Source organism: Mizuhopecten yessoensis, unplaced genomic scaffold (assembly GCF_002113885.1).
Source record: "Mizuhopecten yessoensis strain PY_sf001 unplaced genomic scaffold, ASM211388v2 scaffold8537, whole genome shotgun sequence".
In the NCBI taxonomy this organism is placed as follows: domain Eukaryota; kingdom Metazoa; phylum Mollusca; class Bivalvia; order Pectinida; family Pectinidae; genus Mizuhopecten; species Mizuhopecten yessoensis.
Genome location: NW_018407597.1, coordinates 1450616 through 1475170, shown reverse-complemented (window position 1 = coordinate 1475170; position 24555 = coordinate 1450616). Strand labels below are relative to the sequence as shown.

The 24555-nt window shown below is 35.6% G+C and overlaps 2 protein-coding genes across 3 annotated transcripts; both read left to right on the top strand.

Moving 5' to 3' along the window:
• LOC110456160 (transmembrane protein 2-like) lies at positions 1-5412 on the top strand. Its single transcript, XM_021506732.1, has 7 exons — positions 1-75; positions 2027-2252; positions 2971-3171; positions 3862-4041; positions 4628-4810; positions 5022-5249; positions 5381-5412. Exons 1-7 carry the CDS (start codon positions 1-3, stop codon positions 5410-5412), a joined length of 1125 nt encoding a protein of 374 aa, XP_021362407.1.
• Positions 5189-24549, top strand: LOC110456168 (transmembrane protein 2-like). Of its 2 annotated transcripts, XM_021506739.1 has the most exons (19): positions 5189-5249; positions 6068-6172; positions 7501-7637; positions 8091-8163; positions 8290-8429; positions 8992-9125; positions 9387-9456; positions 9704-9838; positions 11030-11162; positions 12485-12548; positions 13316-13351; positions 13821-13928; positions 14316-14496; positions 15991-16200; positions 16768-16964; positions 17326-17484; positions 22480-22648; positions 22908-22991; positions 24428-24549. In XM_021506739.1, exons 2-19 carry the CDS (start codon positions 6130-6132, stop codon positions 24455-24457), a joined length of 2103 nt encoding a protein of 700 aa, XP_021362414.1. In that variant the 5' UTR covers positions 5189-5249; positions 6068-6129; the 3' UTR covers positions 24458-24549. The 2 variants fall into 2 exon arrangements, with proteins under 2 accessions (XP_021362414.1, XP_021362415.1); XM_021506740.1 differs by lacking the exon at positions 13821-13928.
• Positions 24550-24555: the final 6 nt, after the last annotated feature.

The following is a 24555-nucleotide window of genomic DNA, read 5'->3' as shown; positions in this document are numbered from 1 at the left end:
ATGACCAGTGCGAATTGTCCGCACTCGGACTCGGGGTTGAAGAAATGGTCAGAATCTTCCACCTGGGAAGATGGAGTAAGTACAATATTGTTGTTGCTATTCTCTATCCAATTACTTGTGTTTTTATTTTTTCTGTATTTTTTTTTTAGCTTTTGAAACAAATCGATCCATACATTACAGTGTTGTACTATTGGACTCTTTCCGCTTCCCGCATGCGCCATTTTGTTTTACAGTTATCCCACCTGCAATATCACCAATTTTTACCCATTCATCATTTTTTTATCCATTTTGTTTTAATATTTGGCCCAGTTAAATGTTAACTTTGTTTGGCTCAATGCATTTACAATAAAAAAAAATCAAATATAATGTAGGTGTTTTGTCGTGTTTCGAATGTCCCTGTCACTGCTACACGTACTAGCGGTCAGCGCCGTAACTTTGCAGCTAGAATTTATTTGGACGAAATGGCCATACGGTGAACTGAAATGTTGACCTTGTTTGGTTTTCTGTGTCTACATGTACAATCATTTTTTTCAAATAAGTGCTTCACCTTTTCGTTTATCTATTAATTATTTTACATACATGTAACAAGGTGATTTATTCTGCTTGTGAACCATCAGCCCTCAAGGTTAACCGTAGCCTTCTAAACCTGCAGCTTTGATTTATTCTGGCTTAGTTTAACTGAAATACTAACTTAAGTATAACTTATATGTTGTAGCCAATGCCGTAAAGTATGACCTTATTTAGGGTTTGATATGTACATGTACCTTCCCCGCTTCACTGTGTTCTACATATGTTTTGAAACACTTCCTTCCATAAGTTTGTTTTTATTTATTCTTTTGATCTTTAGTACTACTCATGAATCATATATAGTCGAAATAGCCATATGGTGTACTGACATATTTACTTTGTGTAGAATTTTGCATCTACAGTACTTCAATTATTCGTATTCGTAATGTTATTTTTTGGAAATGTATATAGTTTATAACTATACACGCACAGACAGCTCTTCAAATTGGAGGATGTCACCTTTTCAGTGGTAATATTAAATTAAATGACAAATATTTGAGGAGCATTCATGTTTCCGTTGAACAGCCCTTCGATATATACATGTAGCAACCAACAAAAAGTGTATTTTACACAGCTACATGTATTGTATGGGTGTGCGGGAAATAGCACTTTTATTGTCCCCCGAGACATTCACTATTTCCCTGAGGACAGTAAAAGTGCTTTCCCCCTAAATACCCATGAAATAACTGTTTTTTATATGTTACCAACAGCATACTTATTTCATTTTATTTCATGTCCAATCAGAATGAACGAAGCCAAAAATTCCGCGAAAATTTGAATGCATGTTAAATGGCTCATTCCCGGTAAATAGCTCTAATGACTATTTACCTGGTAAATAGTTTCTTGGAAGAGATTATATTGAATAGTATTTCTATTTTCTGCTTTTATATAGTGTAAAAAAGAAGTAAATGTATAATAAACATGTATATACCAATAACGGCAAGAACTACACCACAGGAAAGTAATTGCAATCAAATACTGTTCAGGGTACATACATTGTACATGTATATATGAAACCGTTCTCATGTTCAGATTCTGATTTTGTGCTCAGTCACAATTCCTTTTTCCGGTGATAAATTATTCAAATTACACATATTTTATATCATTTTGAGGAACTTTTAAAATACTTGAAACCTAATGCCGTTTTCAATGTCCACACTAGCTATAACTTTCCCTTTTTAATGCATTATTTCAGCGAGCCACAAGAATGGTGGTTTGAGCAGATAAGTCCGTTCAGCAATCATTGTAAAAAATGGCTTTGATGATATAGACTTAACAAACGAGTACCAGGTGAAAATGTTTTAAGAAGAAAAATGTATCAAATTTAATTACAAAAAATTACACCTGATCAATATTTACATTGCACGTTTAATGTTAAAGACATTTGTAATCTTGGGAACTATTTGTTAGCGATGATATGGTCGTACAGTATGTAATATTTTCCACATTTCTTGTGTAGATCCCGGAGGATGGAGATGACGTCACAATAAGCACACCTATTTTACTGGACGAAAGCCCCGGAGTGGACTTAAACAGTATAACAATAGGATCTGGTGGTCGATTAGTGTTTGCTCCTGACAGTGACCTCATTCTCCGGACACACTACATCCATATCGATGGCGGACGAATGGACATCGGATCCGAGCTCTGTCGCTACACAGGGAAAGCCAAGATCCAACTACTCGGTTAGTAGACGATGAAGTTCGGTATAACCGCCCTTTTAACCACGCATTTACGTTTGTATAATGGACGTACCGAGTGAAGAAAAGTTGTAGTAGTTTAGGATATTAAACTTATAATCTTTGATATCATTTAAGAAATATTGAATTTATTGTACTTCGCGTATTCCCTTCTGCCTCTCTGTATATCGGCACATTGGCACCGACCGGTTTAATTTGTGTGTAAGAGTTTCAATGTCCGGCCAATCAGGAACCGTCGACACTTTCCGTAATCTCGTATTTTCTCGTTTCTCGTTTACGGAAATTACCGACGGTTCCCGATTGGCTGTCTGGGATGAGGCTTCGCCAAGTACTGGACAACCAAACTCTTATAAAAGGGTTTATTATTATTTCAAGATAATATATATTTTATGAATTATTTAGCTTACATGATATACATGTACAATATATCATGTAATTTCATAAAATACAGGATTAATTTCGCTCCTTGAATAAATGTTAAGTTGGAGAGCCATATTATTGATCTTTACTTCAATAACCTTTGTTTGTTAATATATTTGTGTGCAAATAATACAATAATCCTTTATATATATTTATTTTATATACTACGTTTGTTAGATTATTTCCATTCTGTTTTTGTGATTAAAATGGATATGAGATACACACTTTGTAAACCTGTATGACATTGTGTTTATTATGACTGGAAATATTTGTATTTCTCCAGGAAACGTCACTGATACCTACTCTGTCCCCGGATTCGGACAGAAGTTTATTGGAGTCGACACAGGCGGAATTTTGGAGATCCATGGACAAGATAAGCTGCCATGGACGAAAATTGCCAGCACGTTGGAGAAACTGCCCGATGCAGCATTTACCGCTAGAGATACGGTAATGGCCAATGACAGAGAAATTTCTAACCTTTTGGGTGATAATGTCTTTCCTTCGCCAGAGCCTTGGGTTAGACAACGAAATAAATCACCCCTCGGGTTTGGTGATTTATCTGTTACACCCTCAGGGTAGGGGATGGTTCTTTTTCTTCTCATCATTCTAATATTATGCTTAAAAACAACAGTTTTCAGCAGTTGTAATCTTTATGTTATACCGATTTTTACATACCCTCTCCCGTCAAGGACTGATTTCGACGTCATATATTTTTGTTCCCATGACGTCATAGTATTGTTTCTCTCTGCGTGCAATCTGGCATACCCTAGGGTATTCTAATCAAATTCCATTCTAATCAAACAGACTTTTGTTAACAATTTGTGGCGTCAATGATTGTTAACAAATCAACAATCCGGGTTTTGTTAACAGATAACAAAGCCGACGTTTTTAAAAACAGATTCGCAAGTAGATATTGTAAACATTTTGCCAAGTCGACTTTTATTAACAGATTGCCAAGTCAACTTGTGCTAAAAACGACTTTTGATAACAGGTCTACAAGTTGACTTTTGATGACATGCTACTAAGTCGACGCCTGTAAACAAATTGCCAGGTCAACTTTTGTTAAAGGATTACAAAGTCGTCTTTTGTTACCAGATTGTGAAACCGACTTTAGAAATTAGGTTATCATGCGGCTTTTTTGTTAACATATTGCCAAGTCGATATTTGTCAACAGATTGGCAACTCAAAGTTTGTCCACAGATTGACAAGGAGGACAGTTTGAAGGGCCTGATTGTAAAGTCTTACAATCCAACCACCGGAACAGAGGACAGGGAACAGGGAGTCTTCCATCTGGGTTCCTCCAATCCAAAAATGGTGGAAAAAGTTACCGACGCGTTCGTAGATTACGTGGACGGTGAGATCCTTACCACCCTTCATCACAGAATGTTAGCATAGTCCTTCCACGACCCATCAACGCATACATGCATTTTGGTTTATCAAGAACCGTTTACACAAAAAATATATTAAGGGTTATCACGACCCGTCAACACAGAATCTTCAAATTGTTGAAGTTGGTCAGTACCATTTAGAAGAAACGTATTTAGGGTTATCATGACACGTCAACATATAAATGTATGTAGGGTTGTCACGACCTGTCAACACAGCAATATCTTTTGGGGTTACCATGACCCGTCAACACAGAAAAGTATTTTTGGTTATCACGACCCGTCAGCAAAACAATTATTTAGGGTAATCACAGCCCATGCGCACACAAATAACGACCCGTCAACATACAAATCCGTCGACACAAACATTATTTAGGGTTATCAGGGCCTATGTACACAGACTAATAAAACGGTTATATATTAGGAAGTATTGTGCAAATCGATCGAAAAAAGAAACTGAAGAAAATACTTTTACAACATCTCTTGTTTTACATATATATTATTTGCCAAAGTGTTGTTTCAAATAAACAACAAATATATTGTATATTATTGCAGCGGTTCCGGATGGGAACGTATTGTCTATCGCTGTGCGCAAGTTTATAGTAGACCGGGAGAATGCCCTGAACAGGTCGCGCTTCTATGACGCCTTGGAAACGCTTGGGTACGGAGACGTCACAGGAAAGAGTCAGATCCGGGACCTCGTGTTCTACGATGGGTTCGCCATGATCCTAACCAAAGGTATCTTATAGACTTCTGCTGTCTGCTTTCGTACCTATTCTCAATGAAATAGTTGTCGTGAATTTGGAAAAAAACCCTCATACAAATAGCATATTACGTGCATTCATACATGGCCAGACAAAATGGCGCGATGTGTCAGACTGCTTGAGTTTCAAAAGCCTCAAATTCTACTTTCAGTTTATTATAAGTCCCTGTGTATTCTTTTCCCCAGGTGACCCTTCTAACATCGTGGAAGGATTCGAACCCTACAAAGTGGGAGGTATACACCAGACTTCTACAGCCTCGTACATTTCCGAGGAACACGGACTCAAATACTTCGTGTTTAGCTACACCAGTTCCCGAGGTCACGGCAAATCATTTGTCGAGTTCCAGGTCACTCACATAGCAAAGTCTTGCCCAACCATCAGTGTCATAGATGACGTTACTTCCTGGAAAACAGGTATACTATTTTCAAAAGGGTTTTGTGCGATAACAGTGTTTTATCATCATCAATATGCCCGTCTCAAGTAAGAAAACAACGCTTTACGCAAGACACATACTTGCTTTAGAAGTTTTTTCCTTTCCTTTTAGTGCCCATGGTTTATAAACGCAAGGAAACTTAGAGTCGCCAACTGAACAAAATAACTGCTTTTTTGTCAAAAACCACCTTGTATAAAGTAATATAGTTTTTGCACTGAAAGTTATGATATTTTGTCAAATGCTATCCGTTTGTATTGAATATTTTGAAAAAAAAAAAAAACGGCACTCGGATAAATACTGCTTTATATACAGCAAACATCTCACCTTTTGTAAAATACTCATATTGCATCGATCAGTCTATTAGAACCATACCATCTAAATATTACACTTTTGCGTATCTGTCCTTATATAAAGGGAAAACAGCACGAACATACTATTTTTCAAGGTATATAACTCAATTTACCGTTCTATAGTTTCACGACTATTTCCCTATCAAAACGAACAATTCGAAAGATGACGCTGAAATAAACATTCCGACCGTGATATGATAGTTTTAATGTCTTTTCGAGACAAAACCTCATCTCAATGAAATAGTTTGCCTTTCTGGTAAAGTATAATAAGTTTTCTCTCGTGCCAAGTTAATTACTATTTATGCCCTTCGTTTCTTTGCCACAATGTTAAACGTCAACGAATTTCAAGATCCCTGTCTATAAAGCATTCCTTGATACTGCCAAAATTTCCCTGGACAAATGGTGGCAGTATAACGAGGTTTTATTATTATATGATTGTATTCTACAGGGGACCGCATCATTATAACGTCAACTGACTACGACTGGAAGCAGGTGGAAGTCGGCAAAGTGATGGACTGTGACGGTTGTCTTAGTAACCAGATCAGAATCGACCGTAAGTAGGTCACAGTAACTAGGTCAGTCATACAGTATCTGTGTCAGTAACAAGGTCAAGATCGACCATAGGTAGGTAAAAGTAACTAGTTCGAGGGTATACAGTATCTGTGTCAATAACTAGGTCACGATCGACCGTAAGTAGGTCACAGAAACTAGCTCAGTGATCCTAGTAACTATGTCAATAACAAGGTCAGGATTGACAATAAGTAGGTCACAGTAACTAGCTCATGGTATATAGTAACTGTGTCAATGACCAGGTCAACACCAACTGTAAGTAGGTCACATAAACTAGTAACCAGGTCCCACTGTAACAGTAACCAGTTCAGTAGGTCACAGTAACTAGTTCAGTGTGAACAGTATCTGTAACAGTAAACAGGTCAACATTGACCGTAAGTAGGTCACAGTAACTAGTAAAGTGTATACAGTATATGTAACCGTTACCATGTCAACATTGACCGTAAGTAGGTCACAGTAACTATTCCTGTGTATACAGTATCTGTAACAGTAAACATGTCAGGATCGACCGTACGTAGGTCACAGTAACTAGTTAAGTGTATACAGTATCTGTAACAGTAATCAGGTCATCATTGACCGTAAGAAGGTCACAGTAACTAGTTAAGTGTATACAGTATCTTTAACAGTAATCAGGTCAACATTGACCGTAAGAAGGTCACAGTTACTAGTTCAGTGTATACAGTATGTATGTCAGTAACCAGGTCAGGATCGACCGTTAGTAGGTCACAGTAACTATTCCTGTGTATACAGTATCTGTAACAGTAAACATGTCAGGATCGACCGTAAGTAGGTCACAGTACCTAGTTAAGTGTATACAGTATATGTTACAGTAATCAGGTCATCATTGACCATAAGTAGGTCACACTAACTAGGTTAGAGTGTACAGTTAGTGTATGTAATAGGAACCGTCTCAAGACCGATTGTAAGGAGTGCAATAGCAGTAAATCTGTCTCCCTACGTAGAATGTACCTAAGGATCCTGCGTAATTGTCTGCCTTAGTTTCCATCTAAATGTCGGACGTAAATTGTATTAACTCAATATATTTATATCAATATATATATGTAATTGTATTATAGAATATATTTGCATATACCATTATATATACATCTACGAAATATCTAGTTTTGAAATTCATTATTTGGATAAACCGGTGATCTGTAGATACCCTTTTTGTAAATGAATCCATTTTGTAATTTTGTAATGAACAGAACCATTTTCACATTTTTTGTAATGTTAGACAATGCAACTGCTTCCTCGTTTTAAAACAGTGCTTTAAAAGTTCATGAATATCAATTTAAAACTTGTTGATAGTTGCGCCGAAATTTACACACTACGGAGAAATTTACAAGAACGTGGACATGCGAGCTGAGGTTGCTGTCCTGACCAGGAATGTGGTGATTGAAGGTGTAATGGAAAACTTTGCAGATGAATTCGGCGGTCATATCAAGGTAAATAAGTATAGAAGGCATGCCAAATTAAATACGTGAATAAGCAATTCAACGCATTAAAGCGATCCTAGTATTTTGGTCTCATTTTTGATTCATTACATATATATAAAGTAGAAAATGTTCGCTAACTGACGAGCTTTTCACAATATTACCTTAAGGATGCCCGTGCCACTGCCAAAAACTGTAACTCAAGTTTGGAAATAATTTTCCGGCTTAACTTTTGATAAATCATTTCTAAAAAAACAAATCATACTTCAGATTGTTATAATATTGCTCTAACCGACTGAGCTACCTAGTCCACGGGAGTGGTCCGGGTCCAATTGTGCTACAGCTATATCCAAACAAAAGTTAAGGAGGGAAGGTTACTGTATATATGAAAAACTACAGTATTGTGGGACAGGGATCCCAAAGTCAAAAGGCTTCTTAACTTATAAGAAATAATTCTGCTTTTAGGTTTTGAAGGGATTTAAGGACTTCCACATTGAGGGCGCGGAACTCACACATATGGGACAGTCTAAATCCGAAGGTATTGTAATATTTAAATTCAGACTCCGCTTTTAATTTAAATTAGTAGATTTGATGACAATTGTCTTACAAATCCAAAATGAATGTCGGTCCCTACTGTTTTGGTAAAGCAGCGTTTCTGTTGTAGGGAAATACCCAATACACTGGCATCTCTGTGAAGATGTGAAGGATCTGAATCTCTACCCCTCCACTACATACGCCCGTGGGAACGCAATCCACCAATCGTACGCCAGATGTGTCACCGTACACGGCACCCACGGGGTTCAGGTAAGGAAATGCAACTCCCACCCAGCGTCTCTCTTCACGTCACAATCCAATCTGCTCATAACACCTCCACAAAGTGTGACCGTGTTGCTTCATACGCTGCAAATACAAGTGTTTGCCCGCGAGGTGTCTCTGTGTTCGAAAATGTAAAGCTTAAGGAATTATAAACAATTTAAGGCAGTTGCCATGGTTTACACACCTACGGTAAAATAATCACAACAGGTACGACTGATCGCGTCAAACTGCACTAGTAAAGGTAAGCAAAACTCAGTAGGTGTCGCTGAGCATACGTCAACTCATTGATATGGTAAACAATGCCGCTTGATACGTACTGTATATCACTGTTGTTTTTATAAAGTTTTCCCATTGCATATCGCAGTCTACGCGTCACACTGTGTTATGATAAACAAATCCCTCTTGATGTCACCAAAAAAGAAAGGGCTAAAGGAATTAACCCTGCTCCCTAATTATATTGAGAGTAATTAAATATCCTTTCTAAATTAATTACTAACGTAATTGTTTGGACGATACTGATCTGGTGTATACGATGGATAATATGTTTTAGGTGATGGATAATGTCTGCTTCGACAGCATCGGTCACGGGTTTTTCCTGGAGGATGGCGGGGAGAAATGGACAACAATAACAGGCAACCTTGGAGCAGCACAACTGTTTGGCGACCTTATACCCACTGACAACATGTAATTAACCTAAGTCATAGATTTAAGGAAATGAAAAAAAAAAAAAACCTCACGTCTACTAAGCTGTTATCGTTTTCTTATTTTACAGTCAACGTAATTCGTGAAATTACTAGAATATGGATAGGAAAACACGTCCGTTCCTGATATGATTATGAGGAAGAAAACAAAACCCTTTGCTATAGCGTAACTTAAATGTTGATGATTTGTATGTAACTTTTCCGAGAAAAGAGTGATAACAAACTATTGCCGTTTTTTTTACAGGAAGCCATCAACATTCTGGATCACCAACCCTCTGACTGTGCTTGAGAATAACGTTGCAGCCGGCGGCAAAGTATGAACCAGTTCTATGCTAATATCGACCTGTAAAGTTAAATGGCAGAACGAAAATGCCATTTCTATAATGATTTGGATTTCGTAAATTATATAAAGCGCATTTCTATGATTTTGAAAACAGCATGTGTCTTTGCAAATTGGCTCAACGAACCAATTAAGTGCTTTCGCATTTTCAAAAATCCAAAACCATTTTCAAAACGGCAATTTTTAAGTATTTTACATTCCGTTAAATATACGTGTTTCAGGGACATGGAATATGGTATGTGTTCCCAGAGGAGCCAATGGGACTATCCAATGGGAAGGGTTATATGCAGTACGGCGAGGCCAGACATACTGCCGTCACCAAGTTCAGTAACAATGTGGCACACTCCAACAGACTGGTGAGTATTCTTAGGATTTATTCGCCCATGAAGAAAATATGCAAAGATAAAGGTTTTTCAAATTGATGACCAAGACGGTTTTCCGTTAATACCGTATATATTACCTGAACAATTGCGTTTATCAATCCTTGAAGCATAAAGGTGTTTCTGAATAAAGTAAAACAGGTTTTGTTGTGTTTCATTAGGAAGTAATGTTGTTTTTCTCTATGAATTATAAAATAATGTCGTGTTTTTGTGTGAGTGTAAGTAATGTGCTATGTGTATGATTTGTTAAATATTGTATTATATTTCTGTATGAAGTATGAAATGATATATCTGTTTTTCTATATAAAGTTGAAAGTCACGTGCTGCGTTTTTTAAAATAAGAATAAAGTCATGTTGAATGATCTTGTATAACCTGTTAAGTAATATGCCGTGTTTTACTACAAAAAATATAAGGTTGTGTTATGTATACTGTGTTTCGTTTCTGTAGCAAATGTATACTAATGTGTTTTATCTGTGGATCTGAAGTGTTCATCATGTGTTTGTGTTTTGTACAAAATATGTAGTTATGTGTTGAGTATTGTACGTCAGAAAATGTGTTACATTGAGGTTTAGTGCATGGACTAATTTGTTACATGTTTTTACCAATTTGTAAAAATGGCAAGTCATCTAAACTTTTAATAGCAATACAAGAATCTGAATTGATAATACATGTCTATACTAGTCTTTACTGGTATCTTTACTTTATTATATACCTTTTACGATGGAAATAAAGATAAACAATAAGTAATAACGATTTATAAATTATCTAAAACATTCTATAATCAATCTCGTTTACTTTGCGATGTACGCTTGTTATTTTTATGAAAGATATAACATATCATGTTACATTTGAAAAACAAGACTTCTTGCGATTACATCCAATATTTCATAAAACTTATGAGATATCTCTTTAACCAAATTAAACGGGATATCTGGAAAAGGACATGTCATATATCTCACAAAGAAATCTCTCTGACTTCATATTCATATCTAATCATGCACATGCAGTTGAGTAGATTTGTATGGTTATATTGTTAAACGCAAAAAGAATCAATATGGTATATTCTTTATAAGACATAGATTTTGTAGACAGATATGAAGAGGAAGGTTAATAAAAAAAAGTAAATACAATATTTTTTTTTTTTTTTTTTTTTTTTTATATCTTAGGACGGTTTGAGGTTTGAACAGCGACTGGACCAGGACGGTACCGAATTAAGTAACAATAACCAGTACGAACCACTGGTGGATCCTCTGGACGACGAATCTGAGTTGAAACTCGTGGAGTTTAGCCGAATTACAGGTAGGCATAAGTTAGATATTAATTGTGTATCAATGTAACGACAGGTGGTCTGTACGTTCATAGCAATGTTACTTCAAAGATGGTCGTTCACTATCTTTCATAAACTGTCTTGATTACCGAGCATACTGAGGGGAAAAGCGTAATTCAAAATTAGTGAAACTAGGGCAAACTATGCAAATAAATGTTTACACGGAGACCATAGAAAAAGTAAAGAGAGACTAAAACAGGTGCTTTGACATTATAAGGCTTGTTAACGTATGGTTCTTCGGCAACACTCGTGTTGTTAATATATGTCAAACCCAAGTCACAGCACTCAAAGAGAGACTAAAACAAGTGTTTTGACATTATAAGGCTTGTTAACGTATGCTTCGTCGACAACACTCGTGATGGTAATCTATGTCAAACCCAAGTCACAGCACTCAAAGAGTGAACTGGGATAGTCGAAATAAAATCAAAAGGCACATATCAATGAGCAAAATTAATAGGTCCATATTCATAGTACACAAGGAAGTGTATTATTTTCTCATGACGTCATGAGGTTCATCAACCTAAATATTTATAGGGAGGTTCATTTACCTAAATATGTGTACAATGGTTGATTTTATAAAGGTTTTCAGGTTGATGATTCCCCTGAACTTTTGTAGAGTGGTTGAAATGTATAAAGCTTTTTAGGAGGTTGAACTGTATTTAGTTCTGGAAGTAATGTCAATTTAAAAAACAGTAAAACATTTCAGTATAATATAATTAATTTAATAATTTCAATAGCATGTTATTGGATGGTATAAAGGTTTTTGAGGTTAATTGTGTAAAGCGTTGTAAGGTAAATGAGTCGTATAAAGCTTTTAGAAGGTTGAATGGTATTAATTTCTTCACTGTTGTCAAGTCGTAAAAACACCGATAAACATACTACAATTAGTTTATCTGTTAAGAACGATGACAAAGTACGAAGAAATGCCGTTTGGATAAAGTATTTTAGTTGTTGTCATTGGAGGAAAAATGTCAAATTAACCTGAATCAGAAAAGTTGGGATTTTCTGGAATATCTAGGCAAGAGAGGCCATATCAAATATTGCTTATAGAGTGTTATGATCTTATTGAAGCCAAAATTAGAATTAAAGAAACCAATTTTTATACACAGTGATTTTATTAGTTCACGAACAACACAACTGTTTTACACATAGATACTTGAATTGAATCTGCGAGACATTGTTAAACCAGGTAATGATTAAGTCTGCGAAACAACTGTAAAACAAAAGGATCATCAAGATGTATTAAATGCATGCCACTATATTTTGGTGAAACACTTATGGTTTATGTTAACAGCATATAAGAACTGTAAAAGAAACGCTGTGTTACGAGGAGGGCTTATACAAGTGAAAGACTCGTCGTAAGTAACCTTAAAGAAATCACCCTGAATATCATACGGTCGTCGTATAATAAAGTGTTGAGTAAAATATTTATTTTTGTGTCTTTGATACATTAGCAGGCAGTTACATGAAGTAATTTATTTAAAAAAACAACAACAACATTTTCTAAAATATTAAGAGATTAAGGCCTTCATAAACGGGGGTGAAGACAACAGAGTACTAGTAAATAGCACTTACTAGCAATGAGTTAGAACTTAATAACAGGGAGTTAGAAATTAATAACGGGGAGTTAGAAATTAAGAGCAGGGAGTAAGAAATTTATAACATGGTGTTAAAACTTATAACATGAAGTTAGAACGATATAACAGGAAGTTAGAACTATATAATATAAAGTTAGAACTATATAACAGGAAGTTAAAACTATATAACAGCAAGTTAGAACTATATAACAGGAAGTTAGAACTATATAACATGAAGTTAGAACTATATAACATGAAGTTAGAACTATATAACATGAAGTTAGAACTATATAACAGGAAGTTAGAACTATATAACATGAAGTTAGAACGATATAACAGGAAGTTAGAACTATATAACATGAAGTTAGAACTATATAACAGGAAGTTAGAACTATATAACAGAGAGTTTAAAACATGGAATAAAGTCTTAATAACTCAAGATTCACAAACACAAACTTTATAAATGTGTCAATATGTGATGTTCGTAATGTCCATACAGTCCATATTATGTTGCTGATTTTGCTTCAAGTTTTCCATATTTCTTGAAGGTTTTCTGACAGTCCAATTGGTTTGACGCTGAGAAGGTAAAGTATGGATATATTGTATACATATGTTTAGTAGAATACGAAAACAGTTGTACAAAATGGAAGTTTTTGTCTTGAAATTAACGTACGTATCCTTTGAACTTGCCGGCTATGAACATATTAAGTTTGGAACGGTTTTGCTTACACTTTATTTGTTTAGATGACTTATAGAGGACACGTCACTTTCATATGCTAGAGACACATTTTTATGATGGTGTTTTATGCACTGAGATGTCATATTGAGACGCATAGTCCTTTGTTGTGACGATATTTATGACGTATCTTGACAGATACAGTGAATCCATGTGACTTATAACATCGCTGATATATCGGTTTGTGACGATGTCTACCACTTTTGTTTTAAGTCAAAGCCCATATTAGGGAATGCCCATCTGTCGAATCAGAAAAATTAAACCTTAGCTGGTATTTTAAGCATTTTGTTAAAATGTAAGTACATGTATTTCTTCAGATTTAGTTCCGGTCAGTCTGTGATAAACTCAGTGATTATAGGAGATTCTGATAACAAAGGGACACCATCGGAACAGCTAGACAGATCGTTACCAGATTTGGAAGAACCGTAAGAGCACCCATATAAAAAAATATCAACAATGCGTTTTCTCTAATTCAATAATGTTGCCGAGAGTTGCTGTCATCCTAAAGTTCAATAGCGAAAGACAGTGCGATTATTGTTTAAAAAACAATCTTCACTTTGTTTTCTTTAATAACATCATACATTTATTTGTTTATTATTAAAGTATGAATTTTATCTAATGGTCGATTCCATCCGTCGTCATACGACTTACAGTAAAAGCGAAAATACTCGCGTGTAGAACGCTTTGTGATTCTTTAAACTGATTGCAGTGTGGATATTATTTATATTTGACAATGGTCCTGAAATCTGTGTATAGCTTCCAGCTTTAATCTTTAAAAAATATATTCCCGTGTTTATACTTTTGCTCTCCAGGGACTTGCCTCGTCGTGGTTTGGTACTCGGGGCCGGACCTGTTCTGGTGGATAATGTATGGTTCGACGGTTTTAACAGCACGGCATCCTACTCTACTGGCGCAGTGTCCTTCTCAGAAAAACTGTCAAGGCTCAGGTCTCCAAGGAACACATTCAGGAACATCGGCTTCGGTTTCGATGACGTAAGCGATTTGGTTATCAGGCGTGTTGTAGCATACCTTATATAAGACATTTATTCTATTGAACTATTATTTTGAACATGCTTTAAAAGCAGGGCAATGATATAATTCATCCGTTTGTTGTTACTCATTAGCATGCATTGAATTCATCCAAATGTGGGGTATGTTTGCACGATGGTGATTTGAATCTGTACATACCTTATAAGGTCACTCACTGGCCTTTTCTGAAATCTTATTTGTTGACACTCTCTGAAAACATCGCTTTATTTACACATGGATTTTCACAAAGGTCCGTATACATTTCATGATGCCATCGGCAATACAAAATGTTACAACTGATGCACTGCTTAAAAATCTATTTTTTCTGTAATATTCTGTATACGCCTTTGTTTGTACAGCTACCTGATCCGAGCTAATTTCAGAATCATATTCACGTTATGATTTTCAGGATATATAGCTGAAAAAAAGTTAAGACATGTTCAATCAGAGCACTTTCAACGTTATTTTGATATGAATTTATATCTGTATCATTTACTAGTTATCTTACTTATCTATATAAGCATTCATATCCTTTGGTATATAGAAATAGTCTTGTTGTTGATGGTGTGATGTAGAAATTGAAATTGAAATTTAGAGCCGGAAACCTTCTTAACTAGTTTTCAATTTTGGTAGCCTATATAAAAATGTTAGACCATTAATTGTTTAGTTGTCTAAAGAAGCAACATATATAGCGCTAAGTATTCTAAAGTTGTGGATAAATCGGAAACAAGTTTCACTTATTATTGTGTAAAAAGTAAACATATGTAGAGTTCGGTAAAGCATAATACAAAGCATAGTTAGGACCTGAATACAAAGTAGATTATTCTAAATGCATTGCTGTATTCGCCCTTCACAGTGAAAATCTTTCATTTGTATATTCGCCAATGGTTAGTTTCGCCTTCAAAAACGACTACGACTACGTGCATATTTCTTGCTGTGTACTTATATTCACTTTCATGAGGAATTCGCCCTTAAAAAGGAAGGTGAAAATTAAACTGTGGCAAAAATTTCCCGGTGACATCATCATTGTATAGCAATACAGCTATATGTTTGTGTTTTCTATCTTTGATTAATTACCAAACGTTCACTTTATATTAATAAGATACACGATTAAGAAATTTAACCTGGAAGGAAAATGAAAGTATAGGGCCTACATTTAATATTGTGACATCAACTGTTGTAAATTAGGTATGTAAGGTGACGTTTTATAAATCAATAATATTTTGCCATGCAATTACCGGGGAAAGAATGCATTAAAAAGTTCTTAAGCTTGCCCTTAAATCCTCTGAAATTGTGATACAATATGTAAACACATATTCCTTGAAAAACAATATTGTTTGAATACGATTTTTCACTAAAAACGTGAAATTAAACTCCCTTATGTGATTTGCTATTTTTTCACGCTATCTCAATCACACGAGTATTTTCTTTTTTGAAATGTGCTTCGGTTTGTTAAAGGACTCTGAGGGCAACAGAGTCATTCAAACGACGACAGACATATCGGAAAGTGTAGATGCTGTTAAGGTTGACATATTTTACGACGAAGATGGCGATGTCACGTCAATACCAGGAGCAAGTGTTGTACGCCCGCTTAAATTTCACATGACACCTAACTGTGCAGTAGTGGATTCTTGGAAAATGGCAGTTTGTGATGAATCGTTTGCCCAGGTGAGAGCTTAGTAATAAATATTTAATGTATTCTTGAATAATGTGAACGGTAAATTAAGATATTGGATGCATTTGTCAAATAAAAAAACCCAACAACAAACAAACAAAACAACAACGCAAAAACAAAAACATACATGTAACAGCATTAGTGCGTCGAAATGGAAAGCATGCCCTGGCAAATTCAACCTTGAGAACTCAACTGTATAAGTTTTATACGTTCAGTTTAGTTTTATATATAACAGATTACAGTAGCAGTCCTTTGTAAATCCCTGTCTCCGTGTACATAATACAAAAATAACCATCTTTATATATTCTTTGTCTTGCCTGTTGTTCGTGATCATTGCAGACCCTAGCAGTATATAACCTCTGTTTAGCCAGTTATTTATTCCAATGGGGATTGTTATTCGTTTGTTTTGAGAGTGGTATGCCGATTTCAACGGTTTTAACCAGAGTGTGTGTCTCAATGCTACATGTTGAAATAGATAGATATTGCATTTAATGGAGTGATATTGACTACACATGCACACCTTTAAATAAAATACAGCTTACATGTTCTTTGGTTTCCAGGTTGTCATTAGAGGCAGAAAGGATGAGGCTATGACAATGATGAGATCTGATGACGTCACAAACAACAGAATTACGTCAGACTCATCAGGTTCAACGGGAGCATTCAATGTGATTTTAGGAGAATCCTACACGTACTTAGTCAAGTTCAATTCCGAACTTCCAACGACCTTTTCTTTAACGGGGCTTGGAATGCAGAAGTACGTATGAAGCGTCACAAAAATAATAATAAAAACTGCTGAAAAGGCACTTCCGTTTGCATGTCAAAATTATGAGTTTTTCCATTTGAAAGTTACATTTTCAGGACAGGATTCGACAAAAAACGAATGCATGCCGTTTACATTTTGTCTTTTGTTCCTCTTGAGAATTGCTCTTGACTGATCAAAATGTGTTACATTGTATATGCTAATTGTTTTGAATATTCATGGTTGTTAGCAAAACACCAAATACTCAAAATAATGACAAGAATGTATGTTTCCTCCATATTTCAGATGGTATTTACAAATTTTATTGATTTACATTCTTATAAAGTGAAGATAAATATTCTTTTGTAATCCACAGAGGAAAAAATGTCGTTGTGGGCATATGTGTTCCAAAGGACGTGACATTCAGGCTGAGCACTAACACCCCAGCACGGAAGGCTGCATCTTCTGTAACAAGCCTGGCTGCGTTAAAGTCGGACACTACGGGCACAAAATATTTTCTCGATGACGACGCAGGGTTTGTACTTTTATACAAATGTCACCTATTGTCATCTCCCCTAGAAATATATATACATACGTCTGCTTAATATTTACCAATATACATAAATATAAGAGCCTTCCCCTGATGTATTTCTAAAGGGGGAAGTACTAAGAAACTCTTTTGACATTTCTTTTCTTCATAAATACATACGAAATAAAGTGAGAACTTTATTAAAAATGTATGACAACATGTTTTAGATTAATTTATTTTCGTCAGCTCTCCATTTCGTTGATTTATAGAAATTAATCTATTCAGTGGATACTTGAATTCGTGGACATACTAATGCTGACAAGTAAAAATACAAATAAAATATATATAATTGATGTTGTGATGTTATATATAGACCATTCCGGTCCGCATCCCGATTCCGGATGCTGTTTTAGCCACTGTGTAATATTGCATTATGGGTTTCAGTAAAAATGTCATCCGTGTTAAAAGGTGGGTTGTTTTATCTGTGAAGATTATCATCATAATGCACATCAATTGGAACTCTTTAGTTGTCGGTTATTTCTATTCATGAATTCCACGAAAATTAGCGCCCCACGAATAATAGTGAGTTTCCAGTATCAACATAAGATGAAGTTTGATGACGTATCTGTACACATTATTTACACATTATTAATACATTTTGCAAGGTATTTCAAGTAAGGTGAGATGTAAGGACTAAAGAACATGTTATCTCTGTCAGTCAATTTATAAGTCATTTATTCCCCAAATGAAAAGTATACAGTGAAACACAACTTCAACAACCCATATGTAGTATAAATTGGTCTGGGTTGGGTGTTGCGGTATCTGTGCTGTAGCATTCAAGTGAGGTGGCACTATGAATGATACCGTTGGAAGCACGGTTCCACTACAAACAGAACACAATACATCTCTAGCACACACACAGACATCAAGTGAGGTGGCACTATGAATGATATGGCATAGGACTAGTAGTTAGCGCCTGATAAGACAGCTCCTGCGAATTCCTCAATATGGTATTGATTAATATATATGCTAATCGTATTGACTGTATAAAATTGTATATCTATGTACTGTAAAGCGCTTTAGGGTGGCTTATGTTAGCTAGATAGGGCGCTATATCAAATGTTGTATATTTATATCTATTTTTTATAACGCTTGGAGAGAATGCAGAAGAAACCTACTCAACCTTATTCTGCTATACCTTATACTTATGATAAAGTATCGAAACTGGACCCCTCAGATCTTACCATAACGATGTAATATGAGATATCATCTTATTTTACAATTTTACGTTTGGGACATAATTCTCCAGGGTCATTGCTACGAATAGTGACTTCTGTAACGGCCTCTGTTATTATCTTCCTTGCTGATTCTTTTTCTGATGCTTACCCTTCTGCCAGATTGGTTTCCATGCATTTCATAAGAGAATTGTTTTTCGGATACTTTTGAAATTTGACATGAACATTCGTTCGCAAGTGTACATGTGCGCAACGTGTTTTATTATCCGTTCGGTTATCAAATATAACTACCGCGGCTCCTGGTTAGCCGAAACTTATTTGGTTAAAACTTTATATTACTATTATGACTTTTATAAGTTTTATAATAGGACAGGACGGACACGGTACTACTGCGTACACGTGTATATTGTGTATGGTTGCTTCCACAAATATTTGTATTTAACTTTCCCCATCCCTTATATATACTGTTTACCACATCATATTAATTTATATTGTTACCTGACTCGCTATATAAATGCATATTAATCAATTTCGACTGTTTCCCAGACAATTCACCAAATGAACTATAGCTAATGGGTGCCACCGTAAAACTGTTGACTGGTCACCGTAGAACTGTTGACTGGTCACGTGAAACTGTTGACTGGTCACGCGAAACTGTTAACTGTTCACGTGAAACTGTTGACTTGTCACGTGTTAGGTAATCGAACGCACCTATAATTACAAGCACCCCGACGATCAAGCGTTTTTGGTACTGGATTGTTGACGGTCGTCTGTCGGTAGATCTAAACATCACATTCGACATGGAACTGTTTGTTTTTCATTGTTCAAGTAACAAAACAGTTGTTTCATGCCTTATCAATCAACAGTCAAAACCATTTTGACTGTTGACTGATAAGGCATGAAACAACTGTATACTGTTTACCACATCTTACCTTTATACAGTTTACAACAACTTACCTTTATATACTGTTTACCACAACGTACATTCATACTATTTATAACAACATACATTAATAAACTGTTTATTTCGATCTATCTTTACACTGTTTGCCACAGCGTACATTCAAACTGTTTACCACAACAAACCTTTATACTGTTTACCATATCGTACATTTATACTGTTTACCACATCGTACATTATTACAGTTTACCACATCATACATTCATACTGTTTACCACATCATACATTCCCACTGTTTACCACATCGTACATGCATACTGTTTACCACATCGTACCTTTATACTGTTTACCACATCATACATTCCCACTGTTTACCACATCGTACATTCATACTGTTTACCACATCGTACCTTTAAACTGTTTACCACATCGTACATTCATACTGTTTGCCACATCATACATTCCCACTGTTTACCACATCGTACATTCATACTGTTTACCACATCGTACCTTTATACAGTTTACCATATCATACATTCCCACTGTTTACCACATCGTACATTCATACTGTTTACCACATCGTACATTCCCACTGTTTACCACAACGTACCTTAATACTGTTTACCACATCGTACATTTATGCTGTTTACCACATCGTACATTTATACTGTTTACCACATCGTACCTTTATACTGTTTACCACATCATACATTCATACTGTTTACCACATCGTACATTCCCATTGTTTACCACATCGTACATTCATACTGTGTACCACATCGTACATTCCCACTGTTTACCACATCGTACATTCATGCTGTTTACCACATCGTACATTCCCATTGTTTACCACATCGTACATTCATACTGTGTACCACATCGTACATTCCCACTGTTTACCACATCGTACATTCATACTGTTTGCCACATCATACATTCCCACTGTTTACCACATCGTACATTCATGCTGTTTACCACATCGTACATTCCCATTGTTTACCACATCGTACATTCATACTGTTTACCACATCGTACCTTTATACAGTTTACCATATCATACATTCCCACTGGTTACCACATCGTACATTCATACTGTTTACCACATCGTACCTTTATACAGTTTACCATATCATACATTCCCACTGGTTACCACATCGTACATTCATACTGTTTACCACATCGTACCTTTATATACTGTTTACCACAACGTACATTCATACTGTTTATAACAACATACATTAATAAACTGTTTATTTCGATCTATCTTTACACAGTTTGCCACAGCGTACATTCAAACTGTTTACCACAACAAACCTTTATTCTGTTTACAACATCGTACCTTTATACTGTTTACCACAACGTACCTTTATATTGTTAACCACAACAAATATCTATACTGTTTAAACAACGTACATTTATACTGTTTACCACAACATACATTTATATTGTTTATCACAACATACCTTTCTCATATTTACCACATCGTACCGTTAAACTGTTTACCACAATGTACCTTTATAATGTTTACACTATCTTACCTTCATACTGTTAAAACAACGTATCTTTATCCTGTTTACCACATCGTACCTTTATCCTGTTTACCACATCGTATCTTCATGCTGTTTACCACAACGTACCTTTATATTGTTAAACACGACAAATATCTATACTGTTAAAACAACATACATTTATATTGTTTATCACAACAAACCTTTCTAATATTTACCACATCGTACCGTTATACAGTTTACCACATTGTACCTTTATAATGTTTACAACATCATACCTTCATACTGTTTACCACAACGTGCCTTTATATTGTTAACCACAACACACATCTATACTGTTAAAACAACGTACATTTATACTGTTTACCACAACATACATCTATACTGTTCACCACAACGTACATTTATACTGTTTACCACAACGTACATTTATACTGTTTTCCACAACAAACATCTATACTGTTTACCACAACAAACATCTATACTGTTTGAAACTACATACATTTATACTGTTTTCCACAATATACATTATACTGTGTACCACAACAAACATTTATACTATTTACCACAAAATACATTATACTGTGTACCACAACAATATTTATACTGTTTATCACAACGTATCTTTATACTGTTTTTCACAACATACATTTATATTGTTTACCACAACAAACATCTATACTGTTTGTCACAACATACATTTATACTGTTTAAAACAACGTACATTATACTGTGTACCACAACAAACATTTATACTGTTTATCACAACTTACCTTTATACTGTTTATCACAACATACATTTATATTGTTTACCACAACAAACATCTATACTGTTTGTCACAACGTACATTTATACTGTTTATCACAACAAACATTATACTGTGTACCACAACATTAATTATACTGTGTACCACAACATTAATTATACTGTTTATCACAACAAACATTATACTGTTTACCACAACATACATTATACTGTGTACCACAACAAACATTATACTGTGTACCACAACGTACCTTTATATTGGTTACAACATCGAACCTTTGTACTGTTTACCACATCGTACCTTTATCCTGTGTACCACAACGTACCTTTAAACTGTTTTCCATAACAAACATCTATACTGTTTACCACGTTATGCATTCATACTGGATATACGACGACTTTATATTATTTTATCACCACATACATTTATACTGTATCCCCACCACATAAAATCATACTGTTTTATCAGTACGCACATTTATGCTGTTGTACTGCCACGTACAATTATACTGACTTTTATCACATTACTTTATATATTTTACCTAAGCATACATTTACACTGTTTTTTTTTTTTTTTATTACAACAATCAGCGTTCTGTTTGTGAAGATAATGACCACTAGTTCGTTCTCAACCACATCACAGCGGCTCAGGGATTGTCCGGACGGAATATGTGCAAGAGTCGGCGTAAACACGATTGCCACTGAGGACTGGTCGGACACAGACTGCGAGGCAGCATTTAAAACCAAATACGGATCACAGGTGAGCTGGCCCATAACACAGCGATATAAAAAGGGGCTAGAATTAGGAACATATTAAAGTGAGGCTCTCCCAGATCAATGAATTCAAGATTCAATTAACGATAATAATGTTTAACCTAGGTGATCAGATTTATGTTTGATATCCCATATTGAAATAAAAGGTACGTATCTAATATACTTCATTTTAAGAGGTTAAACAAATAAGGAGATGTGTAAAAGCTTTAATACGCTAAATACAATACACCATTATTTTTTCACAGGTCACCGTTCGTCAACTCTTGAAGTTGAGGCGTTCACTTCAATTACCATCGTCTCTGCCAAAAACATCTTCTGATCCACCTGTGGTAAGAGTTGTAATAACACATTTCATTAACGATTGCCAATTATATGTAAAAAGCCACGAGTAGCATTTGAAATGGCAACATTAATAATGAAAATAACATTAGTAAAATATTTACATGAAAAGTTGCAATAGCAGAATTAATGACATGAACAGTATTTGGAAAAGCCTCGTGTTTGGCTAATTAAGAACCTCCCTCACGTGTTGAGATTCCCTTTTCTCCTACCCTGGACAGGTGTATCCACACTGTTGGTTGAGACTGGAGGATTTAAAATATTCAAAACAATTGGATGACTCTACGTCAACAATACAATGACGTCATACCAACAATGCATATAAACGTCACGTCAACAATGCATTAAGCCTATGACGTTAACATTACGTTCAATATACATGTAAGATACACATTGGATGAACAGGGTAAGAGAAAAAGACTCATTTACCCCCTTGAAGTGAGATCGGGAATATCAACCCTCGGGAAAAGATTCTTAACTTGCCAAACACTCTGCACAGCCTCGTGTTTGACAACTTAAAGATCTTCCCCTTGAGGTGAGATTAATAGAATATTTCACCCCCTTGGGATGAGACAGGGCAATCTCAACCCGAGGGGTAAGATTCTTAAGTTGTCAAACACGAGGCTTGCCGAGTGTTTGACAGCTTAAGAATCTTACCCCGAGGGTTTAGATCACCGTGTCTCACTCCCAAGGGGGGTGAATGATTATTTTTCTCTTACCCTGTTTACCCTCTTATGTATTTTATATCAATGCAAGACAATGTTGATGCGATGCGGCCGAATTGTCGACGTGACGTCATTGTATTGTTACCGTGACGTCATGGTATTGTTGCTATGACGTCATACAAATGTTGAGAACTAGCAAAGAACACGTGTAGCTTGTCTCAATCCTAGGGTGAGATTAATAGAATCTTACATGGGTCTGTTCCGTGGACAGGGATATCTCAACCCGAGTGTTAGAGTTTGACTGGTCAGCACGAGGCTTGCCGAGTACTGGCCAGCCAAACTCTTACACGAGGGTTGAGATATCCCTGTCTATGGAACAGACCCATGTTTGATTATTTTTCTCACATACATACAAATAAACAAATTCCAGTCGGAATAAACATCGATCTTATTCTTCCGGCAAACCTCAAAGTCCTAGGGTTGGGACGGATGATTCCCCATTCACAACAATTGTATGACATCACGGAAACAATAAAATGACGTCACATCGACACTCCATTATTATGACGTCATAGCGCGTGTCACTGTCTTTCCCTACCTTGTGTAAGATAGAGTTATCTTTTCCCTAGCAACAGCGGAATCATCCTGTGAAGGATGTGAGAAAAGAAAATCTCACACCAGTAAAATGGTGGATATCCCTGTCCAGTGCCAGAACATATTTTGTTATGTCTGAATAATAACACACATTTTTCTCTATACAGTCTGCAGGAGCTGGTCCCACCCGTCTCTGATACAGTCGCACACACTTTTCATTTTGATGGACGCATACATTAAGTTCTTATTATTGCTACTTTATTGTATCTCGTTTATCTTCTGAATAAAAACAGCA

What these genes read in the sequence shown, in the direction of transcription:
- LOC110456160 (XM_021506732.1), top strand. Translation starts at nt 1, where the DNA reads ATGACCAGTGCGAATTGTCCGCACTCGGACTCGGGGTTGAAGAAATGG. An exon ending in CTTCCACCTGGGAAGATGGA is followed by an intron (nt 76 to 2,026) that starts GTAAGTACAATA and finishes TTTCTTGTGTAG; the next exon opens with ATCCCGGAGGATGGAGATGA. An exon ending in CGTTACTTCCTGGAAAACAG is followed by an intron (nt 5,250 to 5,380) that starts GTATACTATTTT and finishes CTTTCCTTTTAG; the next exon opens with TGCCCATGGTTTATAAACGC.
- LOC110456168 (XM_021506739.1), top strand. Translation starts at nt 6,130, where the DNA reads ATGGACTGTGACGGTTGTCTTAGTAACCAGATCAGAATCGACC. An exon ending in TAACCAGATCAGAATCGACC is followed by an intron (nt 6,173 to 7,500) that starts GTAAGTAGGTCA and finishes ACTTGTTGATAG; the next exon opens with TTGCGCCGAAATTTACACAC. An exon ending in TTTCTCGATGACGACGCAGG is followed by an intron (nt 17,485 to 22,479) that starts GTTTGTACTTTT and finishes TACAACAATCAG; the next exon opens with CGTTCTGTTTGTGAAGATAA.